Below are 22304 nucleotides of genomic sequence, written 5' to 3'. Positions count from 1 at the left end.
TGTTCAGGAAGCAGTGAGACCTTTCATCTTCACACAGAATTAAGATGATATCCAAGCATCATGAGACACAGCGCGTATGTCTCCTAGACCCATCCCATAAAAGCAGGACATTTACCTCACATGAGAAGAAGACTTAATGCAGAGGCAAAGCAAGATACTCGGTGTCAAATCCATGTCTGGATGATCATTAAAGACAGATCAAAATTACCCGGTACAGGAGAAAAATCTATCATTTGTAGAAGATTATGGTCTCTGATTATTAGTTTCAAAATTATTTTTTTCTTTGGATTTCCTCTGAACTTAAACTTAGTTTGGAACGCCTTTGGTTTTGAATAGTTCTGAAATTGTATTACTTCTCCTAAGTAAGTTGATAGTCTGTTCTATTTCCGTGAAATTCAAATAATATAGTGAAGGATCTGCCATCAGTTTTACTGTGTGCCAGGCTGAGAGCCTTCCTGTACTTAAAGGCAACCTATAGGAAAGCTGGGGAGGGGGTCTTTATCAGGGCCTGGAGTGACAGGACATGGAGTAATAGCTTTACACTGAAAAATGAGATTTCTAATATATGTTAGAAAGAAATTCTTTACTGATAGTACTTCACATCCAGCCCCTCCAGCCCCTGGCATGTTCCCTGCAGCCCCTCCAGCCCCTGGCATGTCCCCTGCAGCCACTCCAAGCGTGGCACAGGCCCTACAGCTGGCTCCGGGGACGACCCCGTTGCTGTCTCAGGCACCAATACACACAAGGGGAAGGAATGCATGCAGAAGTCATCTCGTTTCGGAAGGGCAGAAAGTCCTCCCAAGAAGGGGAAGGAGCAAGAGGAAGGCGAGGCAGCCTACCCCAAGGTAGGGCCATCCCAGGGCACAGGAGGCTGTTGGAAAGGAGAGCAGGGACAAAAGCAGCAGGAAGCAGGTGATCCCCATCCCTGGGCGAGCTGCGAGCCATGGGACAAGATTGCAGCTGTCCTCCAGGCGAGCACATTGTCAGCTGGCTGCTGCGCTGCTGGGATAGCAGCTGCGGGAGCCTGGCAGCAGAGGGCAGGGAAGCCAAGCAGCTGGGATCCGGATCCTTCTCTGGGGAAGGGGGCACTGAGAAAGCGCTTGCAAACGGGGCACAAGCCCTCAGCCTCTGCAGGCGGCGCCTGTCAGGCGTGAAGGAAAGGGATCCCTTCTGGGAAGATGCTGTGGGCTTGCTGAGGCTCGAAGAACAGATGGTGCTGGCTGCTACCAGCGTGCTGTCCAGCCCGGGGCCTGCTCCTGCGGGGGCCTGCTCCACAGGCCGCGGCCTCCTCCAGGGCAGATCCACGTGTTCCAACATGGGCTCCTCCAGCCACAGGGGGGCTGCAGCGTGGAGATGTGCTCCACGGGGGACCCATGGGCTGCAGGGGGACAGCCTGCTCCACCAGGGGCCTCTCCCTGCACAGGCCGCAGGGGAAGTGCTGCTGTGAGCCTGGAGCACCTCCTGCCTCCTGCTGCACGGACCTTGGGGGCTGCACAGAGCTTTCTCACTCCTCCCTGAGCCAGACGCTGCTGGGCAGCGGCTTTTGTTCCCTTTCTAAGATGCAAGATCCCTTCTTAAAGTCAGTCCAGCCAAGTAGGAAAAGTAAATGTGGACAGCTGTATCTTGGCAAAGAAGATAGTAGGGAGGAAGGAGGTTTAGCAGTCAAGATGGAAGGTGATGCCATGAGGCTTACAGGCTAGTAATGTTCTAGTGAAACCCAGCCTTCCTAAAGAAACCTGCCTGACTACTTCATGTGAATAACAGACTCTGTTCAGCTCTTTCCTAACATAGAAACGGTGCTGACTGCTTCTTCAGAGTAACATCAGTTAGTGATACTACTGAAATAGTTGTGGTTCAGATGTAGATCTGATTTCTCCTACGCACGCTGAATTCACAGCTGTTGATCCTCCAGAGGAGGCTTTGCAATTGAACACCTGGAGAATAGGTAAATTTCCCGCTGTTGTTCTCCTCTCCTCTTGTTTTGTTTTGTTTTGTTTTGTTTTTTTCCTAGTAGCATAGGCTTAAGACTCTGAAGAAACGGGCTGCTTTTTTTCATTTCCAACACTGGCTGTTCCTCCTGAGCCCCGCCTTCTATTTTTGCAGTCATAGGATACGTGAATGTAAATTGGTGGGAGAGAGGTAGAAAACTCTGTTTCAACTGGTGTTTTTTCGGCTATGTGGGGAGAACAAATAGAGTGGTTTTGAATATTCTGGCTCTTATTCAGAGCGGCATGTGGAGGGAGACAGATGCGTTTGCTTTTTGAGTGCAATGGCTTCAGAAGCAAGAGGGGAAAAAGCACTTTCTCTGGGAGCTGGAGAAGGTGTCCTAATCACCGGACAGGTTTCTAAATGGCATATCTTTGTGAGTGTTCGAGTAGTCCGGAGGTTTTTGTTTGTTTGTTCGACGTTGGAAGATTTTACTCGTAATATTCACGTCCTTCAGCAGAAGTGAGAAATGTGATTTTATTTTGTGCAGTGTCGCGGACCCTCCGAAATCTCCTGGGAATGATGAATACCTCGCACAGTACCAATGTGATGACGGTGGAGACAAGGAGAAACCAAGAAGATCAAAAGAACGTGACCTCATTTCAGAAGAAAACGTTTTGTACGGCAAAGAGTCTTGTGAGCCTGGTGAGAAATTGTGGCAAACTTCCTTCCTCAAGTCTGACACTGAATGTAGCTCTAAAAACCTTTCCTCCTCAGCTGTTACAGAGAGATGCCAAGATACAAAGGACGAGACTAAAACCACTGAGAAAGAGCATTACCAAAGCAAGAGGGAACATGCTCCTACTGAAGAGAAGGAGAGTCAAAAAGCAGGTCCTTCCAGCAAGAGAAGGATAAAGTTGAATAGAAAGAATACAAACTTGAGCTCCTGATTGGCTTCATGCTGAACTCTGTGCTGTTCTTGTCCTAATCTTGGTCTCTCCGTAGATAATCTGGTTTAAATCCAAATAGAATCATGCGATGAGGAAGATCTCACTGCAACAAATTCAACATCTAAAATCAAAGTTGACATTTTCCGTGATTTTCTTCCTGAGCAGAAGTGTGCAGTACTCCTTTTATATTAAAGTAGAGATTATTTCAAATAGTATTGAAGTGCTTGATGACTTAACAGTCTGCAGATTGATTATCAAATCAAAAACCCCTGACTTGGTAGACTATTTTTTTCCCAGTTTTGAATGACCACTGGGAAGAAGGTTGTTACGGCATCAAGAAAGTCATGTGGAATGTAACAAAATTTACTGAACCAGTAAATAAAAATTATATTTTTCTATTAGTTCCATTTTTTCAACTCTTCAGACGCTTATGGATGGCATAGATAACAGAGGGGAGATCGTGGTAATCGGAGCTACCAACAGACTGGATTCTGTAGATCCTGCTTTACAAAGACCAGGACGCTTTGGCAGAGAGTTCCTCTTCAACTTGCCAAATAAAGAGGTGAGAACTTAAATTCAACGTTAGTGCTACCATGGCAAAGTCCAACCTTATAGGAAAAAAAAATAATTGACAACTTGAACGAAAGAGTGATATGTGGAGACACTGCGTTGTTCCATGGAGGGCAAATCTGGTACTGGATATATATGGTCAGGATGATACCACCAAGTAGTTAGTTCTATAATCAAACCTTTCATTCTCAAAGTTGTACCTGTTTGCTTAATTATTTAGTCCACTTGGGTGTTTTCATCATGAAGTTGTGTTTTTGGTCTCAATCCTTCACTTATGAATGAATAGGGGACGTGTTTGCATTTGATTGTGCCCCGGATCAGTGGTAGTAGTTTGAGTGTTAATTATTTTCTTCTCTATAGTAATTGTAGCAATTTGAAGCATTGTGCCAGAAGTGCTTTCTGTGAATTTACTGACTGAAAGGCAAATGTGATGAAGTAATGAGACTGTCAAAATGAAAGCTTGTTAAATTTTAGAGAAGTTGTTTGGACAGCAAAGAAATGCTTCTGGATAAATTTTTCATTGCAGTATTTTCCTCTGGGTCCTTAGGTCTCCTAGTTTGGAAACTTGTTATTGAAGCTATAAATGCCTTTTCTTTCATTGTAGGTTCCTAGAAAAAGTTCAGTATAACAAATAAGAATGGTTGACAATGCAGAGTGTATATTAAATAACTGTAAAATACTTGAAAGTTGAGCAAGTAAGAAAAGCGTATTAATAGATGAGGGGTTTTGAGGGAGGACTGTTTTTGTTGTTTGTTTGTTTGCTTTTTGGTTTGTTTGTTTCTTGTTGGTGTTTTTAAGGAAAACTTGGGACAAGCTAAAATGCAATGATTTTGCTTCCAGGCTAGAAAAGAAATGTTCAAGATTCATACTCGTGACTGGACCCCTCAGCCACTGGACATGTTGCTTGATGAACTAGCTGAGAAATGCACTGGTAAGACTGAAACCAAAAGGGATTCTTGCTTGTGACCAAGTTGTAAAGAACCTTAGCTTGTACCAGGCAGTACCCATGCTCTTGTGCCTTGCTGCACAACTAGTCGACGAGGCAGCTGGCACATCTTCATAGCAATCAGAGTTAGATGCTTTCATCTATTTACTCTTTGTTGTCGTTCCTCTTGTTGTCTGAGAACATTAAACGGTTCTGGGGCATCTTCCTCAAGAGTATAGTTTTTGATGAGGAGTCTGCTTCAGCTGCATAAGTGCAGGATATCAGGCAGTGAGCAACATGAAACTTCCCTGCAGAGCGGTAGCACTTTGAATTCCCTGTTAAGCTGTTTGGTTTTGGCATTACAAATTCTTTAAATGTTGCATGTTGTAAACCTGGGCCTTGACTGATGTAACGTTTGATTTTTGTTTGTTAGGATACTGTGGTGCAGATATCAAATCCCTCTGTACTGAAGCTGCGCTGTGCTCTCTACGCCAATGCTATCCTCATATTTATGCAAGTAGGGAGAAGTTGCTACTAGACGTTAATTCTATTAAAATAAAAGCAAAGGACTTTTTCATGGCTATGAAGAAGGTTGTTCCGGCTTCAAACAGGATCGAGGCTTCACCCGTACAAGCACTATCACCCATTTTCAAGCCACTTTTTAAAAGATCAGTAGAGAATATTTTACAAGTTGTGCAGAAGATCTTCCCGCATGCACAGCTTGCACTAAAGGAGGACCGACAGCAAGGTATAACCACAGCATCCACTTCTTTATAATTCTGCTAAAGCAAAAACTTGTGGTTTGTGCAATCAACTTAAACCTTTCAGACATAATGGTGGTAGAATTTTATTATTTGCATGTGCATGTCTTTTTTTTGGGCAAGTCTGGAATATAACGCATAGGTTTTATTGTGGATTCGAAACTGAAATGCCAAATGGAAGCTCTGAATGACTCAACACACAGTAAAGGACGATGCGTTCTCTACTGAAGCATCCTGCTTCTGACGGCAGCTAAGATAATTAGCATTTGTAGAGGTTGACTTGAGGTTTGAAGTATAAGGCACCTATTTTTCTTTAAAAAATCAAAACTCGGATATTTGGAGGGGAAGCATTTCTGGGTCAATGTTTCTAATTCCTTTCTGAAGAATGTCAGGACCAGGATACAAGTATAACTGGTCTAAGCTAAATATTGTTTTAGCTATCATCATTTTTAACCAGTCTCCTAATTTAAATGTTTGTGGATCGTACGATACACGTGTACGTGAGATCAATTAGCATGATATTTACTAGATGAATGGAATTCTGTGGCCATCACATCCTTAATCCCCGTGCTTTCATTGTGGGAACCTCCTCCAGAAAGAAATGGTCTTGTTGTTTGTTTTTTTTTAGCTATTTAGCAACTGCAGAAATTGTTCGTAATCTCCTTTATTCTAAGGGGGAGAAAAAAATCACCAAGAGTAGCGTACCTTATACGTACACATCAGTGGGACTTAGTACAGCTTTGTAGGGCCTTGTGCCATGTCCTTAGATCTGTGGTGGGATGAACTCTAGGAAATAGCTTTCAGTGTGTGCTCTCAAATGAAGAAAGGGTTTTGGCACTGATTTAGAAGCTGTATTAATGTAAGAGAAAGAGACAAAGGCTATTCAGGAAAGTTAACAAACCTCTTTTGCCTTTCAGACCATTTCAATCCTATTTTACAAGATGATATGTTCGACAGTGATGATGATGCATCCTTGGTTTCTGGAGATGAATTAAAAGATGGAATGCCTGACGGACCAGAGAAAAAACGCCTCTGTTTCAGCAGGTAAAGAAAGATAGATCCCTGTTACGTTTAAATTCTCAGGTCTGCTGAGTCTTTGTAAACAGTTCCAGCTGTTAAAAGTGCGAGGGGTGGTAGACGAAGGGGTAACATCAAGTTTGTGTGTTGAAGGGGTGCTTGGTATTCACAGGAAGAAAGGGTGGAGGGACTAAAGTTGTAATGAGGTTGCTCTGAATGACCAAACTGAAAAGCCCAGGCTTCTCTTCCTAAGCCAAAGTGATCCGTAGACTACCTGAACACATTGACTTAATCCATGGCATTCTTTGAAAGGCTCAAGGCCACATAAATGTGCTGTCTGTCCTTTTAGCTAAAAATACGCCAACTTTATGGGTTTGTGTTGCCACCTTTTGCCCTTCTGTTTCAAAGTACTTGGAACATCTGTGTGTCTATTCAGCACCTCATTTATAAACTTGTTTTCTTAACTCTTGTTCTAGGAGTGCTTTCTGCGAACCAACATCATGCCGGCCCTGTCTGCTAATAGTAGGAAAAGAAGGGTACGGCCAGGTTTCTTACGTGGCACCCGCGGTGTTGCACGCTTTGGAGAAGTTTCTCGTTCACACCCTGGACCTTTCTGTTCTGCTTACAAAAGTTGCACCGCCAGAAGAAATCTGTGGACAGGTACCTTTTTTCTTTTTCTTCTCATCGGATTCACTGACTGTATGTAAAGGATCAATCGAGTTGCAAGTAAGGTGAGCAAAATTCATTAGTAATGGAGGTGGCCTTGTTTTAATGTTGCTTCTGTCTGAAAATCCCCTTTTCTTTTAGACAGCACCACAAACAATCTGGATGTTGTACATGTCCACATTTTCCATACTTAATTTTGCAGTGAGGATGTTGCTAGCAGCTCAGGAAGCTGGGCGGTGTTGCTAATAAACATCTCTTTGTGGAAAGAAATGCTGCTCATGTCACTGGGATCCAGAAAGTAGTTCTCATTGCCTCCTAAGACTGTGTGCTCCCAGGAGATGGCTCTGTATCAGACTGCATGTCGGCTACTTTTTGTAGCCTTCTTCTAAATTATATTAGTAAGGCAACCAAGGTTTGGGGCTTCTGTTTTTTTTTGTTTTCACACGGACATACACAACTTGTGCTGTTGCGGTATGTGCAATAAAAGCATTAACATTCAGAAAACACTTCATTTGCACGGTGATGTGGTTTTAACTAGAAAAAATGAAGAGATTTGGTGTTTTTACTTTTAGGCAGGAAATCCATTTTCTTGTTTGGCATCACTACCTTAAAATATTTTTACCTTTAGTGGAAACGTTTGAGAGCCATACAAGTAAGGACAGACATGTTACACGACTGAATACTGATGTGTCCCATAAGAGGGACATTTCCTTTCTTTGTTATGCGATGATTGTGGCTGTGGCCATATAGCTACGGTGTCTAGCCACTGCCTGAATATATCCTTCCCATCTTCTGACTAGAGTTCTCCGAATACTGATAATCTGAAAGGGTGCACAGAGAAATTCCTTATGTGAAAGGATGCTTGCCACTCTGTTCACGTAGTTTCATTTCATGGGGCAGTCAGATGGCTATGTAGCTATGTATTAACAGGTTATTGTACGTGTTTTAGTTTTCTTACCCAAGCTTTCCTTTTCACTAGCTGATCCGAAATGCTCAGAAGACAGCACCAAGCACAATTTATGTCCCAGATATCCATTTATGGTGGGACAACGCTGGACCTGCCTTGAAACTTACTTTTCTAACTCTACTACGTAACATTCCAGCATTTTCGCCAGTTTTGCTGCTTGCTCCGTCTGATGTACGTCACTCAGATCTCCCAGAAGAGGTATTTGTCAATACTTTCCTTACTATTTCTTCAGTGTCTTGTAATTTATGAATGCTTTCAGCATCAAAATGCTGTGCTTTGTTAAATGCATGCTGTTATTACTCAGGCACCCTAACAAATCACTTAAAATTTGCTTAGAGAAAAAGAATACTGTGAAAGCATCTGCTTCAGGTTTTTTCTGAGTCAAGCAAGTGACTTTCACCCCCTTCTCACACATGCAAATAATAAATTAATACAATAATTCCGGTGGCTACAAAGTGGTTCAGTCAAGAATATGCGGTGCTTGAAATGACAAGAGGATGTCTTTACTGAAGAGATTTCTTCTGACAGTCTGCCATTCCATGCTATGTTGGGTAAACTGCTAATAATGCAATTTAGAAGAGAATCGAAACACTTTGATTAAAATAAATAAATAAATAAATCAGTTTCTTTCTTCATATAGGCCAAAGCTTTCCAAGCTGGAAAGCTGAGTTCCAATTTCTGCTAAAGTAACTTTGGAATCGAATTCTAGTTGTAGTCCTAAATAAACTGTAGTAAAAGTACGTGCAGAACTTCATTGACTTCTGAGAGTTTACATTAAGGGAAGGTGCCCAAAACAGGACCACGCTGTTCTCATTCTGATGATTTGGTCTCAGTCACTGAGGGAAGAGAACGGGTCTTACCTAGACGTGTTTATTATCAACTGCTTTGAAAGTGCTTGAGTTCCCACAGAAGTTTTTGTACAGGTTGTAAATTCCTTCTAAAATAAGTAGTGAAATTCCTTACCTACCTTTTAATACTAGAACTTGAAAATGGAGGAAGACGTAGAGGTACTAGCTACTTCAGACACCTTTTGGTAGAGAAATAAAAACTCAGCAAAAAGCCCTCACTTGTCTGCTGAAGCCTTTCTGTTCCCTCTATAGCCATAAAGGGTCTAAGTAAAGGATGCAGCAAGGCAAGTAAATCCAAAGGAAGCGATGTTGGATGCGGTGAAAGCCATTACTTTATCAGTGTAGCGTACAATTCCTTCACGGAGCTTTAATTCTACAGGTGATTCTTAAAGGTGATATTTGAATTTGCCGTGCCAGCCTGTGAAAATGTAGCCTTTTAAGGCCAGGAAGATAACTTTTTTCAGTTTGTGTTCTTCAGGTTATTATTAATTTGAAAAGGTACTCGTCTTTTTGGAATAGAAGATGAGTTTTTTGTGGCCTTAAATCTGAAATGTCTTTCCTCCTTCTGCTTTAGATCCAAAAATTATTTAATAAGGAATTTGGAGAAGTGTGCAATATTGAGTTGCCTGGTAGGGCAGAGAGAGCAGCTTTTTTTGAGGACCTAATTCTAAATGAAGTGGCTAAGCCTCCTGTAAAGAAAAGAGGTGAGGAGGATATGAGAAGTACATCTAAAACTTTCCTATCGAAGTTACTAGCTCTTTGGGATTTGCTTTGGTGGTCATTTTCTGTCAGTAAGTTGTCATATGCTTGTATTTGAGTACTGTAAATTGGCTAATTTTTCCTGATTAATTGAAGTTGATCGGACATTGGAAGTCCCGCCTGTAGCACCACCAGCTGAGCCTCAGAAGCCACAAGAGGAAGAAGTAGGGATGCTGGAGGAGGAAGAGGAGGATACCTTGCGTGACCTTAGAATTTTCTTGAGGGACGTTACTCGCAGACTTGCCACTGACAGACGTTTCAGGGAATTTGCAAAGCCCGTTGACCCACAGAAGGTAAAGTAGTGCTGATCTGTGTGTGTCTGTAACTTCTCAGTGTTCGTATTTCTCAGCGTTTTGGGGAAGGTTCAACGTTGTTTTTAGGGCTGCACTATTAGGATTTTGCAAGAAGCAGAGGCAGTGCTTTTACTTCTGCTGACTCTCAAATGTCTCTTACGGGATTATTCGCTGAAAGCCCTGGTTTCATTCTAAAAAGCCAGTCCAAATGCCAACACAGTTTGCTCGTGAAAAGGCTTTGATATGTAGGCATGTCACAGCACTGAAAAGCACAGAGATCTTTCCTTATAATTACAAACAGTATTTACAGGACTACTTTAATGAAGTCTAAAGCCCTTTATTGGACTGTCAGTTCCTGTGGGAACAGGAATAGGAGCAGCAGTTTGTAAAAATAAGTTTTGAGATCCTGTTCTCTGTTTCATCTGGAACTCCTCAATAGGAATCAACCTTAAGTGCAGTGTGTTTTCTTTTTCCTCCAATTGGCTGCTTAGATGCCTTTTTCTCCTTAATTTATTAGATAAGCCTAAACTAGGGGCGTATATTTCAAAGACAGATGTAACTTGAATATACCTGCGGATCAGCAAAGTCCTCTTCATGTGGGCATCCACTGGCTTTTCTTCCCCTTTTCTCCTAGGTTCTTGAGCTGTGAAAAATCTAGACAGATACATATGTCCTCATCTCAAGTAGTCATTAGGCTCCTCTTCTGGTCTGAGGGAAGAAATCAGCACCTCAGCGCCCAGTTATCTCATTCTAAAGTAGATGCCTGCAATAGGTACTTCACAGGTGCAATTCATGCACCTTTTCCTCAATGTCGACAACAAAGAGAATGCCGGATGGCTTGCTCAGCTTTCACTGTTTTGATTGTCTGAAGCAAAGTGAAAAGAATCTCCCACCCTCAGTGTTTCTTCTCTACCATGCACGTGCTTCTGACCTCCCTACTTCTTGTTGTCCTCTCCTAGCCGCTCTAATGAAAAATGAAAGAGCCCTTCCATTTTTGAGAAGCAAACTGGTTAATTTCAGCATCTTCTGATGCATCGCAAATGTTTTGCTGAGAAGATGATAAGCAGCATTATTTCCAGGGGGCAGTAGTATTTCCATTTGGTGTGGCTGCTCCTTAAAGCTACATACTCGCAGGCTCACACAGCTAATGGACAGCTGTGGCAGTGGAAGAAGGTGCTGCCACTAGCTTGTCACTGTTGCTGTGCCAGAGATTATCGTCTCTGCGCCTTTGGTAATAGAAATGACTGTGTGAGAGAGAGGTGATTGCTACAAGCAGTCACTTTGCTATTTACCCACCCCTGAATTTAAAGGTAGAATTGAGCAAACTAATCCGCCTTTGCTCTGGGCGTTTGAGCAATCTGTTCTGCCAGCAGAGTTGTAGGCATGGCACACGTGGGTAAAGGTAATCACCTAAGGGTGCTTCCTTTTCCAGCTGGCACAGCTGTATCTACAAGATCTGCAGCCTTTTTACAGTGCCCTGCGCTGCTGCAATGCTTCTCTAATGAAATGCAACAGTGGCTTTGCTGAGGCAGCAGCTGTCCTACAAAGAGGATCGTGTCATTCCCTGCTGCTTTGGGAGCAGTCGGCTTGCAATTACAACCATTGATGTGATAGATTGGTTAGTAGTAAGATTGTCCGAAATTTCAGCCTTTCCTTTCTCTGAAATATGAAAAATTAACTCATTTTCCATGCTGAAATCTCATGGGATATTTAATCTGTTCTCTGAAGTGTCACATTTTATTTAATAGCGTAAGAAAAAGTAGGATGTCACTTGTATTGTTACTGTTCAACCTCCGAAAACATATAGAGCGTATTCAAAGGATCTTGTACGATTCTAAAGTTGTTGTTTTGCTCCATTGTTGTCTTCAGAAACTGTTACGCTGTGTCACTGAGATAACGAAGGGATTTGACATTTATCACCTGCAAAAAGTATATGGCATCATTAATCAGTGTATTTACAACCATAGAGAAGACTACGACAAAACCGATTTGGTGGAGGTAATTTTTGTTTTGAATTCTAGCACTTTCTGTCACTGTTACGCAGTATTTGTGTGTTCTGGGATATCGTGGTTGTTTAGCATTGCTCTTTACTGCTTAGCTGTCTGTGCACAGACAACAACAACAGTACGACTTCTCCCTTTCAGTCTGGAAGACGTTTATCCATCTTGCAAAACCATTGTTATATTTGGCATAATTGTTGGCAGTTTCTGCAGAAAAAAGCTTGAACTTGAAGACAATGAGTCCACCCACACAGCCCTTTCAAAGCAATTAACCTTAGTCTGCCAGTAGTTTTCCTGTAGTAGTTTTTCGCGTTTGTTTGATCAGGCCTTTACCGCAATGCTCACGTTCTCAGACTGCTGGGGTTTTATATTTTTGTCATTTTCTTAGAAAATGGCGAATGATGCATATCGCGGCTTCCGGATGATTAGTTCCTGTTACTGCCAATTTGTGTCAGGCTGTGTTTGGTTGGAAATGAAAATGTAATTGCAAATTCCCCTGAACAGCACAACATGTCTGTGGTATTAATTAAAGCACTGTAAAAACATAGAATATCTGAGAATGTATTCCTTCAAGCATGGCCGTGTTTTTTTAAACCTACAGAGGAGGCAAAATACGGTATTTAGGCTTAGTAGATGAAATGTATTGCTTCTATGGTGGCAGATCCGTGTCTTGAGATTTTAAACCTGGTGGATCTCGTGCTCGAACCTTCAAAGGAGATGTTACATAGACAGTAAACCGTCCTGCTTTTCGGGGAGGACTCTCCTTAGGTCATTCAGAAAACGCCTTCAGTCTTCATTCACTGCAGCATTCACAAAGTGAATGCCTTCCTGTAAGGTTAGTCACTGATGGCCACTCATTCCATGCTTTCACTAAGAAAAACCTTCGCAGCTTTGAATCTGAATTTCCAGCCCCACGTTTAGGTGAGCCCGGAGCGGCGTCAGGCATCGCTGGGCTCCTCGTCCGGTGGCGCTGGTGAAGTGAAAGATGCCAAATGTGAAGTTTGACGGTGAGCTGAGGGGCTTGTGCTGGCCCGGTGGCTCTCTAAGCCCCCGTGTCTGAGCAGCGGGAGCATCCGAGCAGCACAGGACGGAGCTCAGCAAGAGGCTGAGGTCAGGGCACTGCTGCAAATAGAAATGCTTTGCGGGCTGCAGAGGTTAACCAGGTACACGGCACTGTTTTACTACATGGTGGAGACCTATTGAGAGTGTTTCTGCCCTCCTTTTTAGCTGAAACATCCCCAGATTCTAAGGGGAAAAGGAATAGAAGGGACTTGCGGAGGTAATCTGGCCCTGCCTCCTGCTCAAAGCGAGGTTAACTTTGAAATGAGATCGGGTTGGTCTGGGTCTTGCCCGCTTTTGCAATCTTCCAGGGACGGAAATTGCTTCAAAGTTGCCGGCAGATCTCCTCGACCTCTCCAGACAGCTGCCTGCAGTCCCCAGCCAGTGTAGAGGTGCCGCTACATCAGAAGGCCTGAAATAAAGAGGTTAAAGGCAAATAGTTTTCCTTGGGTTTGATGATTAAGTGGCAAACAAGAGGATGAGTTGCAAGATCCCTTCTTAAAGCCAGTCCAGCCAAGTAGGAAAAGTAAATGTGGACAGCTGTATCTTGGCAAAGAAGATAGTAGGGAGCAAGGAGGTTTAGCAGTCAAGATGGAAGGTGATGCCATGAGGCTTACAGGCTAGTAATGTTCTAGTGAAACCCAACCTTCCTAAAGAAACCTGCCTGACTACTTCATGTGAATAACAGACTCTGTTCAGCTCTTTCCTAACATAGAAACGGTGCTGACTGCTTCTTCAGAGTAACATCAGTTAGTGATACTACTGAAATAGTTGTGGTTCAGATGTAGATCTGATTTCTCCTACGCACGCTGAATTCACAGCTGTTGATCCTCCAGAGGAGGCTTTGCAATTGAACACCTGGAGAATAGGTAAATTTCCCGCTGTTGTTCTCCTCTCCTCTTGTTTTGTTTTGTTTTGTTTTGTTTTTTTCCTAGTAGCATAGGCTTAAGACTCTGAAGAAACGGGCTGCTTTTTTTCATTTCCAACACTGGCTGTTCCTCCTGAGCCCCGCCTTCTATTTTTGCAGTCATAGGATACGTGAATGTAAATTGGTGGGAGAGAGGTAGAAAACTCTGTTTCAACTGGTGTTTTTTCGGCTATGTGGGGAGAACAAATAGAGTGGTTTTGAATATTCTGGCTCTTATTCAGAGCGGCATGTGGAGGGAGACAGATGCGTTTGCTTTTTGAGTGCAATGGCTTCAGAAGCAAGAGGGGAAAAAGCACTTTCTCTGGGAGCTGAAGAAGGTGTCCTAATCACCGGACAGGTTTCTAAATGGCATATCTTTGTGAGTGTTCGAGTAGTCCGGAGGTTTTTGTTTGTTTGTTCGACGTTGGAAGATTTTACTCGTAATATTCACGTCCTTCAGCAGAAGTGAGAAATGTGATTTTATTTTGTGCAGTGTCGCGGACCCTCCGAAATCTCCTGGGAATGATGAATACCTCGCACAGTACCAATGTGATGACGGTGGAGACAAGGAGAAACCAAGAAGATCAAAAGAACGTGACCTCATTTCAGAAGAAAACGTTTTGTACGGCAAAGAGTCTTGTGAGCCTGGTGAGAAATTGTGGCAAACTTCCTTCCTCAAGTCTGACACTGAATGTAGCTCTAAAAACCTTTCCTCCTCAGCTGTTACAGAGAGATGCCAAGATACAAAGGACGAGACTAAAACCACTGAGAAAGAGCATTACCAAAGCAAGAAGGAAAATGCTCCTACTGAAGAGAAGGAGAGTCAAAAAGCAGGTCCTTCCAGCAAGAGAAGGATAAAGTTGAATAGAAAGAATACAAACTTGAGCTCCTGATTGGCTTCATGCTGAACTCTGTGCAGTTCTTGTCCTAATCTTGGTCTCTCCGTAGATAATCTGGTTTAAATCCAAATAGAATCATGCGATGAGGAAGATCTCACTGCAACAAATTCAACATCTAAAATCAAAGTTGACATTTTCTGTGATTTTCTTCCTGAGCAGAAGTGTGCAGTACTCCTTTTATATTAAAGTAGAGATTATTTCAAACAGTCTTGAAGTGCTTGATGACTTAACAGTCTGCAGATTGATTATCAAATCAAAAAACCCCAACTTGGTAGACTATTTTTTTCCCAGTTTTGAATGACCACTAGGAAAGAAGGCCTGAAATAAAGAGGTTAAAGGCAAATAGTTTTCCTTTGGTTTGATGATGAAGTGCCAAACAAGAGGAAGAGCTCTCCCCCAGGCGCAAACATCATCCTTTTGCTCTGCGTTCTGGGCAGCAGCGGGTGGGTCCCTCCTGGAAGGAGCCTCCTGGAAGCGGCCCTGAGCTCCCATGGGGCAGCTGCTGCATTCTCCTCACAGAGGACACCCCTGCAGCCCCCCGCTCCCACAGCCTGGCCACGCAACCCCAAGCCAAGACACGGAGCGAGCCTCCCTGATTGCCAGCCAGCAGCTGGCTCAGCCTGGGACCCCAGGCCAGTGCCCACAAGACTCTCCTGGGCCTTCCAAAGCAAGCCTGGTGGGGACGGAGCACCCACAAAGAACGGACTCACACAACAGGACTCCTTGCCAACACCGCCTCACAGACACCTGGGCCTTGAGCAGGTAGCTCACAATGACTGAGCTCATTTCCTTCCCAGTAGCTGGCATGTGCCGTTGCGGGGGCATTTGGGGGCTACAGCGTGCTGCTAAGAGGGATGCTGGAGCTCCAGCAGGGCAGTGCTTCCACTAAGGCAAGGCCTTTTCTGCATCTTCTACTGCCCTGCAAGCGAGGATGCTTGGGGCACACAAGAAGCTTTGCTCGTCAGCACAGCAAATCCCCGTGACCTTGTGTCTATCAGCATGGTCCAAATCCCTCTTGTGATCTCTGCATAGCTGTGGGGTGGCCAAGCTGTGTGTTGCAGGGTGAAACTGGGAAATGCTTGGGATGGGGAATGCTGAGTGGGCCGAGAACTCCTTGCTGGGATGGGAAGGCTTCCTTGGGGTGGGAAGCCATTGGGCTAGGAAAGGAGAGAGATGGGAAATGTTCCTTAGGAAGGAAATCCCTGGGAAGCAAAAGCTTTGATAAAGACAGGGGTATTGCTTATCAATGACTGTTGTGGGAAAAACTCTCTTAACTGAGAGTTGAGGAAATTCTTTGCATTTGGGGGCTATTCTTTGGGAAATTCTTTGGGCATTTGGGGGCTACAGCGTGCTGCTAAGAGGGATGTTGGAGCTCCAGCAGGGCAGTGCTTCCACTAAGGCAAGGCCTTTTCTGCATCTTCTACTGCCCTGCAAGCGAGGATGCTTGGGGCACACAAGAAGCTGGCAGGGGACACAGCTGCAGGGATTGCAGGGATTCCTAAATTCATAGTGAAATACAAGAAAGAGAGGAGGACGTGATGCTTTTGATAGAAAGGAGCTCGCTTTGGGGTCAAAATCCATCCCTTTTTCAGGGAAGCAAGTGATGCTGTGCATTTCTCTCGTCCCCCTGAGACAGCCACTGGGTGACGATGGTGCCAAGTGTCTTGAAAGAGACCTTGCTTTCTCAGGCCCAGGTGTCCAGCTGCACACCAAGGCCGTCCCTGGCTTCCAGGCGCAGTTGCCAGGCCCAAGGCCGAGCTCCCCTGCAAACCCCCAGCCCAGCAGACCTTGCTCCTGCCGTTGTGGAGCAGCCATTTCACGGGAGCCTTTTCTCCTGGCAGTCAGCTTAGCGCCGTAAGCTCTGCCACCGGGACGCCCGAGAGCCGTGGGAGCTCAGCAGAGAGTCACTGTCAGCCTTGGAGCTCACAAAGGTGGGAGGCCACAAGTGCCCTGAGCGTCCAGCTCGCCTTGAGGACTGCTGCTGGCACTCGAGGCGTGGAGGTCGGCATGGTGCAATGGGAGACGCCACTGTCCTGCTGGTGGGACAAGAGACACTGATGTGCTGCTGCTGCAGGAGGAGACTTGAAGGTGCTGCTGCTTAGAGGTGCTGAGGAGCGGGCAGCCTCCATGCCGGTGGCTGAGCTAAGCATGCTCCTGTTCATTAGCGCTCTCCCCTTCCTATCTTTTTCCGAAGGTGGAGAGAGAGAAACGCACAGATCTCTTTCTGTCCCTGTAAGAAATGGAAGAGCCTTGTAGCTACATATTCGCCAGATTCTGCCTGGCGCCCTTGGGACTGGGGATCTGTGTTGATCTGTAGTAAAGAGCAATCGTCAGCACAGCAAATCCCCGTGACCTTGTGTCTATCAGCATGGTCCAAATCCCTCTTGTGATCTCTGCATAGCTGTGGGGTGGCCAAGCTGTGTGTTGCATGGTGAAACTGGGAAATGCTTGGGATGGGGAATGCTGAGTGGGCCGAGAACTCCTTGCTGGGATGGGAAGGCTTCCTTGGGGTGGGAAGCCATTGGGCTAGGAAAGGAGAGAGATGGGAAATGTTCGTGGGCTTTGAAAGCATTGGGAAGCAAAAGCATTGGGATGAACAATGGCTCCTGGGATGGGAAAGCCTTGGGATGGGAAGTCTTGAATGGGGTGGGTACCATTCCCTGGGGAAGGAAGTGCTTGGAAAAGTCCTCCGAGAGGGGAATTCTTTGGGACGAGATCTCTTTGGCTGAAGAAACGCGTGGTGTTGATGGGACAGATTTCGCCTGGCTTGCTGGGAATGTGCCATCAGGTGAAATGGCAAGGATGGGCACAGCCGCTGAGGCCGAGAAGCCGGTCCTGGGCTGGGTAAGCCTTGGGCTGGGCAAGTGGTGGTGTGGAAGCGTGGTGGGCATGGCAAGTGCTGCGTGGGAGGGCAAGCCTGCTGGGGATGGCCAAGTCTTGCGCTGGGCAGCCTGCTTGGGTCCAAAGCCTGCAGTCCTCCCCAAGATGTCGGCGAGGGGCTGGTGAGCCGTTGGGACGGAACCCCCGTTGCCCGGGTTCCCCAAGCAACCGCCCCACTCTCCAGCCACCATGGCAGGTCCAGCAGCCGGCTCCCGCTCCTCCCGGGGCTGCGGCCCTGCTGGCGAGCCCAGCGCCCCAGAGCTCAGCCCAGCGCCCTTTTTCCCACAGAGGGTTTCCCCAGACGGCTTCCGCGGCTTGCGCAGACGCAAAACTCCCCCTTCGTCGTCCCAGCCGTGCCGCCAACGGTGGCTGCCTGGCTGCTGCCCTCCCTCCCCGGAGCGACGGCGCTGCCCTTGCAGCCCCCGCAGGTACCCACCCTCCCCTCCGCGCTGCCCCAGGCCACCGTCTGGCACGTGGTGCCGGGGGTCCAGGGGCAGGTGCTGCAGCTCCCCGCCGGGGTGCAGCTGCCACCTGGGGGGCACCTCCCAGCCCAGGGGCACCACCTGCAGCTTGGGCAGCTCCCCGCCGGGGGGCAGCTCCCTGCTGTGGGGCAGCTCCCCGCCGTGGGGCATAACCTGCAGCTGGTGCAGCTCCCCGCTGTGGGGCAAAACCTGCAGCTGGTGCAGCTCCCTGCTGTGGGGCAAAACCTGCAGCTGGTGCAGCTCCCAAGCATGGGGCACCAGCTGCAGCTGGTGCAGCTACCCACCGTGGGGCAGCTCCCCCATAGCGCTCCTCCCTGTGCCCCCGTCCATCAGTGGGGACAGCCCATGGTGACGGGGACACTGGTGCCCCACCATGCGCTGGGGCTGGGGCCCAGGGCCGTGCTCCATGGGGAGCTCCTGCACCCCGCAGGCACCTGCCTGTTGCAGGCCCCCGCCCAGCGCAACCCCCCGCCACCCCTCGTCCCGGGGCCTCCGCTGCGGGGGCAGGCGCTCCCCACGCCCCGCACCCTGAGCAGCAGCCGGGGGCAGCTGCCGGAGCCCTGCTTGCACGCCGTGGGGCTCAGCGAGGACCAGGGGCCCCCGCTGCCCGGCCACACTCCCCCCGAGCCTGCCCAGGCTCCAAGGACCGCCAGCACCCAGACGGCGACGCCCGACGGTGAGTTTGGGACTGGCACAGCCGGCCGCTTGTGGCCCCACACCCAGGGGCCATGGCAAAGCTGACATTGCCCGTCTTGGGGGATTGTCTTGCTTCGTCCTCAGCGGCGACACTTGCAGAGGTGCCTGAGGAGCCCCTGGAGCTGCTGGAGCTGGGCCCTGATGCCTTCGCCGAGGCCTTTCCAGAGCTGGCAGGGGACAGCCAGCAGCTGCAGCACGTGCAGGACCAGCTCCCGGCCGACCTGGACAGCTCCGGCTTGGAGGAGCTGCTCAGCTGCCTGGATGCCGTGGAGCCCCAGGACGCCTTCCCCGATTTGCCCAGCAGTCCTGCCCTCAGCCGCTTCCTCTCGCAGCTGCCTGACCTCTGCGAGGACATCGAGGAGCCGAGCACGCAGGGACTGGAAGCCACAGGAGCCCTCGGTGAGGTCCCCTCAAGCCCTGGGCTGCACCCCGACAAGGTGCAGGCTGGGCGGGCGCTGCAGCCCCCTGCAGCTGCTGTGCCGCCACTCAGCTCCCCCCTCAAGCCTGCAGCCCGGCCCCAGCTCAGGAGAGCCCTGCCCAAAAGGCCTCCCCAGCAGGAATTCATCCCTGCCCGCAGGAGAACCCTGCCCCAGCCTCCCTTGGCTCCCGTCAGGAGGCCCCCCGACCCTGACTGCCTCTCTGCCCGCAGGAGAGCCCTGCCCAAGCCTCCCTCGGCTCCCGTCCAGAGCCCCCCCGACCCTGACTTCCTCACTGCCCTCAGGACAGCCCTGCCCAAGCCTCGCCTGAGTCCCCTCCAGAGCCCCCCCGACCCTGCCCGCAGGAGACCCCTGCCCAAGCCTCTCCCCAAAAGGCCCCCCCAGCAGGAATTCATCCCTGCCCGCAAGAGAACCCTGCCCCAGCCTCCCTTGGCTCCCCTCAAGAGGCCTCAACTTCTCCCAGCCCTCAGGAGAGCCCTGCCCAGTCCCCCTCGCAGTCCCCTCCAGAGCCCCCCGCCTGCCCCTGTGCCCACCGGCACCAAGCGGGGGGCCAAGCGCCCTGCGCCCAGCAGCACCCCCGGGACAGCGCAGAGCTGCCAGCACAGGAGGCCGACAACAGAGAACCCCCCCAGCAAGGAGAGGAAGATGCTGCTGGGCCAGGCTGGCCAAGGCCGCAAGAGACTGTGCCAGGGGAAGACGGGTGGCAGCAGCACGGGGGCTGGCAGCAGCACGGAAGCAGGCAGCAGTGGGCAGCAGCCGGCGATCAACAGCACCACGGCACCCAGCAAGACAGCACGAAGCCCGGGGGCTGCAGGGGGGCAAGGAGCAGCGTCGCCACCTCCCCGCAGAGCGCGGCTGCTGCTGGAGACTCCGAGTGGGGAGCCCTGTGCCGTGCGGCCCCAGGACAGGCTCCGGGCCCAAGCCAGCGGGGCCAAGACGCTGCAGCGCCAGCACGCAAGGACAAAGACCCCCAGCGAGACTTTGCAGCCGCTGGGGGCCAGGGCCAAGGTGCTGGGGCCAGTGCACCAGCCGTCCTGTGTGCAGCCGCAGCCCACCTCCAGCAGCCCCAGCAGCATGCCCAGCGCCCCGCCGACAGTGCCAGGCTCCAGCGCTGTGCCCGCTGCCCCCCAGTCCCCGGCTGGCGGCAAGGAAAAGGAGGTGCCAGCACCACCAGGCAGCACGGCATGAACAGGGGACGCTGCCATAGAGCCGGCGCCCAGAGCACTGGGCCTGCCAGCTGCGGGGGGCCAAGCGCAGCGTCCGGCTCTGCCCACGCAGCCGCGCACGCTGCAGCGGCCGGCGCAGCCCCGCGTGGACTACATGCCCCGCGTGGGGCCCTGGGCGGGCCGCGCCGCGGCGCCCACGCCGCTGGAGGAGCAGGAGGAGTCGGTGCCCATCACGCCGCAGCAGCGTCCCGAGCGGGAGCGCCTGAAGAAGCTGGCCCAGGAGGAGCGGCAGCGGGCGGCCCACCAGATGAAGATGGGCCCCGTGCAATTCTTCGTGCAGCGGCAGAAGGACCACGCCATAGCCTACTATTACGGCTACCCGTGACCGACCTCGGGCTTCTCCTCGACGGCCCCCGCAGCACCCAGGCAGGCACAGAGACCTCTGCAGGCACCTGCTGCAGCTTCAGCCACCCTCCTCAGCCCTTGCCCCTCTCGCTTGCCCTCCCCCCTCTCTCGTGCTGGACCTACGCACTGCTTGCCACTCTCAGGGATGGGCAACAGCGCCCATGGCAAATGCGCGTGCGCCTCACCCAGGAAGGTGGCAATGGCAAGCTGGGGAGATGCTGGCAGCGGCTGGGCTGGGCAAGCTTGCCCATGGCAACTGCTGCTTGGGACACCGAAGGGCTGAGAGCCAAGACTCAGTTCTTCTTTCGGGGCATTGCTCTTCTTTCCTGCCTTCTGGATTAGATTCCTCTCGTTAGGTGCTCACTCAGCAAGGCCTCTGCCTGCAGCTCTTCTTGCACTGGCATGCCGAGGGGATAAGAACTGGGAGGTTTTTGGGATAGCAAATGATCAGTGGGATGGGAAGTGATGATGGGGGTAGGAATTCATTGGACTGGGAAGAATGGGTTTTCTTTTTATTAAATTTAAAGTTTTTAATTTTCATTTAATTCCTTGGTTCTATTATTTATTTAATTAAATCCACTTTATTGACTGTGTTGTACAGTATGGCATTGTTTTATTAGTATAAAATTAGAAGTATTAGTATTTAATAGTATTAAATATTTTTATATGTTAATATATTACAAATTATAAATATCATTAATTCTTGTTTTCTTTGTTTTTATTCCTTTTCTACCCTATTAAACTCTCTTTATCACAACGCACTGCTTTGGACTTTATTTTTCCTTCCGAGTCGTTCTGGAGTCACTCCGGATGGGGTACATTAGCGAACGCCTGTGTGCTTCAGATCCAAGGTCACCTTTGCCCTCAACTCAAGATACATCTTTGCACCTGTTGTTGTGAAACAAAGTTAACAAGAGGAACAATCAAGTTACCTACTTGCTAGCAGCAGCTCTACGTTTGCTGGGGTTTGCTCTGTGCGTTTTGAAGACCATTCCATGCTCTTCAGCCCCTTCAGGAGGAAATGTATGGTTCTAGGAAAATGCGTCTTGACCTGATGCGTAGCTGTGATGCAGCCTGCAGCCCCTGCAAGCCCTGGGATTTTACCTGCAGCCCCTCCAACAACTCTGATGTTCCCTGCATCGACTTCAACCACCGCGGTGGGACCTGAGGCCCCTCAAAGCCTTGTCACTCGCCCTGCAGCCCCTCGAGCCCCTGGCATGTTCCCTGCAGCCCCTCCAAGCTGGCACAGGCCCTAAGAGCTGGCTGCGGGGACTACCCCGTTGCTGTCTCAGGCGCCAATACACACAAGGGGAAGGAATGCATGCAGAAGTCATCTCGTTTCGGAAGGGCAGAAAGTCCTCCCAAGAAGGGGAAGGAGCAAGAGGAAGGCGAGGCAGCCTACCCCAAGGTAGGGCCATCCCAGGGCACAGGAGGCTGTTGGAAAGGAGAGCAGAGACAAAAGCAGCAGGAAGCAGGTGATCCCCATCCCTGGGCGAGCTGCCAGCCATGGGACAAGATTGCAGCTGTCCTCCAGGCGAGCACATTGTCAGCTGGCTGCTGCGCTGCTGGGATAGCAGCTGCGGGAGCCTGGCAGCAGAGGGCAGGGAAGCCAAGCAGCTGGGATCCGGATCCTTCTCTGGGGAAGGGGGCACTGAGAAAGCGCTTGCAAACGGGGCACAAGCCCTCAGCCT

At 49.0% G+C, this 22304-nt stretch overlaps 1 protein-coding gene across 1 annotated transcript; it reads left to right on the top strand.

Moving 5' to 3' along the window:
- Positions 1-1667: 1667 nt before the first annotated feature.
- On the top strand, positions 1668-20230 carry LOC116499298 (ATPase family AAA domain-containing protein 2-like). The gene is made up of 16 exons (XM_032203977.1): positions 1668-1699; positions 2477-2605; positions 3279-3438; positions 4287-4377; positions 4805-5119; positions 6050-6176; positions 6626-6809; positions 7795-7980; positions 9205-9334; positions 9486-9682; positions 11552-11680; positions 12910-12961; positions 14142-14296; positions 18357-18585; positions 18690-19042; positions 19946-20230. Exons 1-16 carry the CDS (start codon positions 1668-1670, stop codon positions 20228-20230), a joined length of 2754 nt encoding a protein of 917 aa, XP_032059868.1.
- Positions 20231-22304: the final 2074 nt, after the last annotated feature.

This window comes from Aythya fuligula, chromosome 27 (assembly GCF_009819795.1).
Source record: "Aythya fuligula isolate bAytFul2 chromosome 27, bAytFul2.pri, whole genome shotgun sequence".
Classification (NCBI taxonomy): domain Eukaryota; kingdom Metazoa; phylum Chordata; class Aves; order Anseriformes; family Anatidae; genus Aythya; species Aythya fuligula.
Note: the sequence above shows the minus strand (reverse complement) of the source record. Positions and strands in the feature narration are given on the sequence as shown.

Coding starts and splice junctions, on each gene's coding strand:
- LOC116499298 (XM_032203977.1), top strand. CDS start 1,668: ATGGAAGGTGATGCCATGAGGCTTACAGGCTA. Junction 1,700..2,476: donor GCCATGAGGCTTACAGGCTA/GTAATGTTCTAG, acceptor TATTTTGTGCAG/TGTCGCGGACCCTCCGAAAT. Junction 5,120..6,049: donor AAAGGAGGACCGACAGCAAG/GTATAACCACAG, acceptor TTTGCCTTTCAG/ACCATTTCAATCCTATTTTA.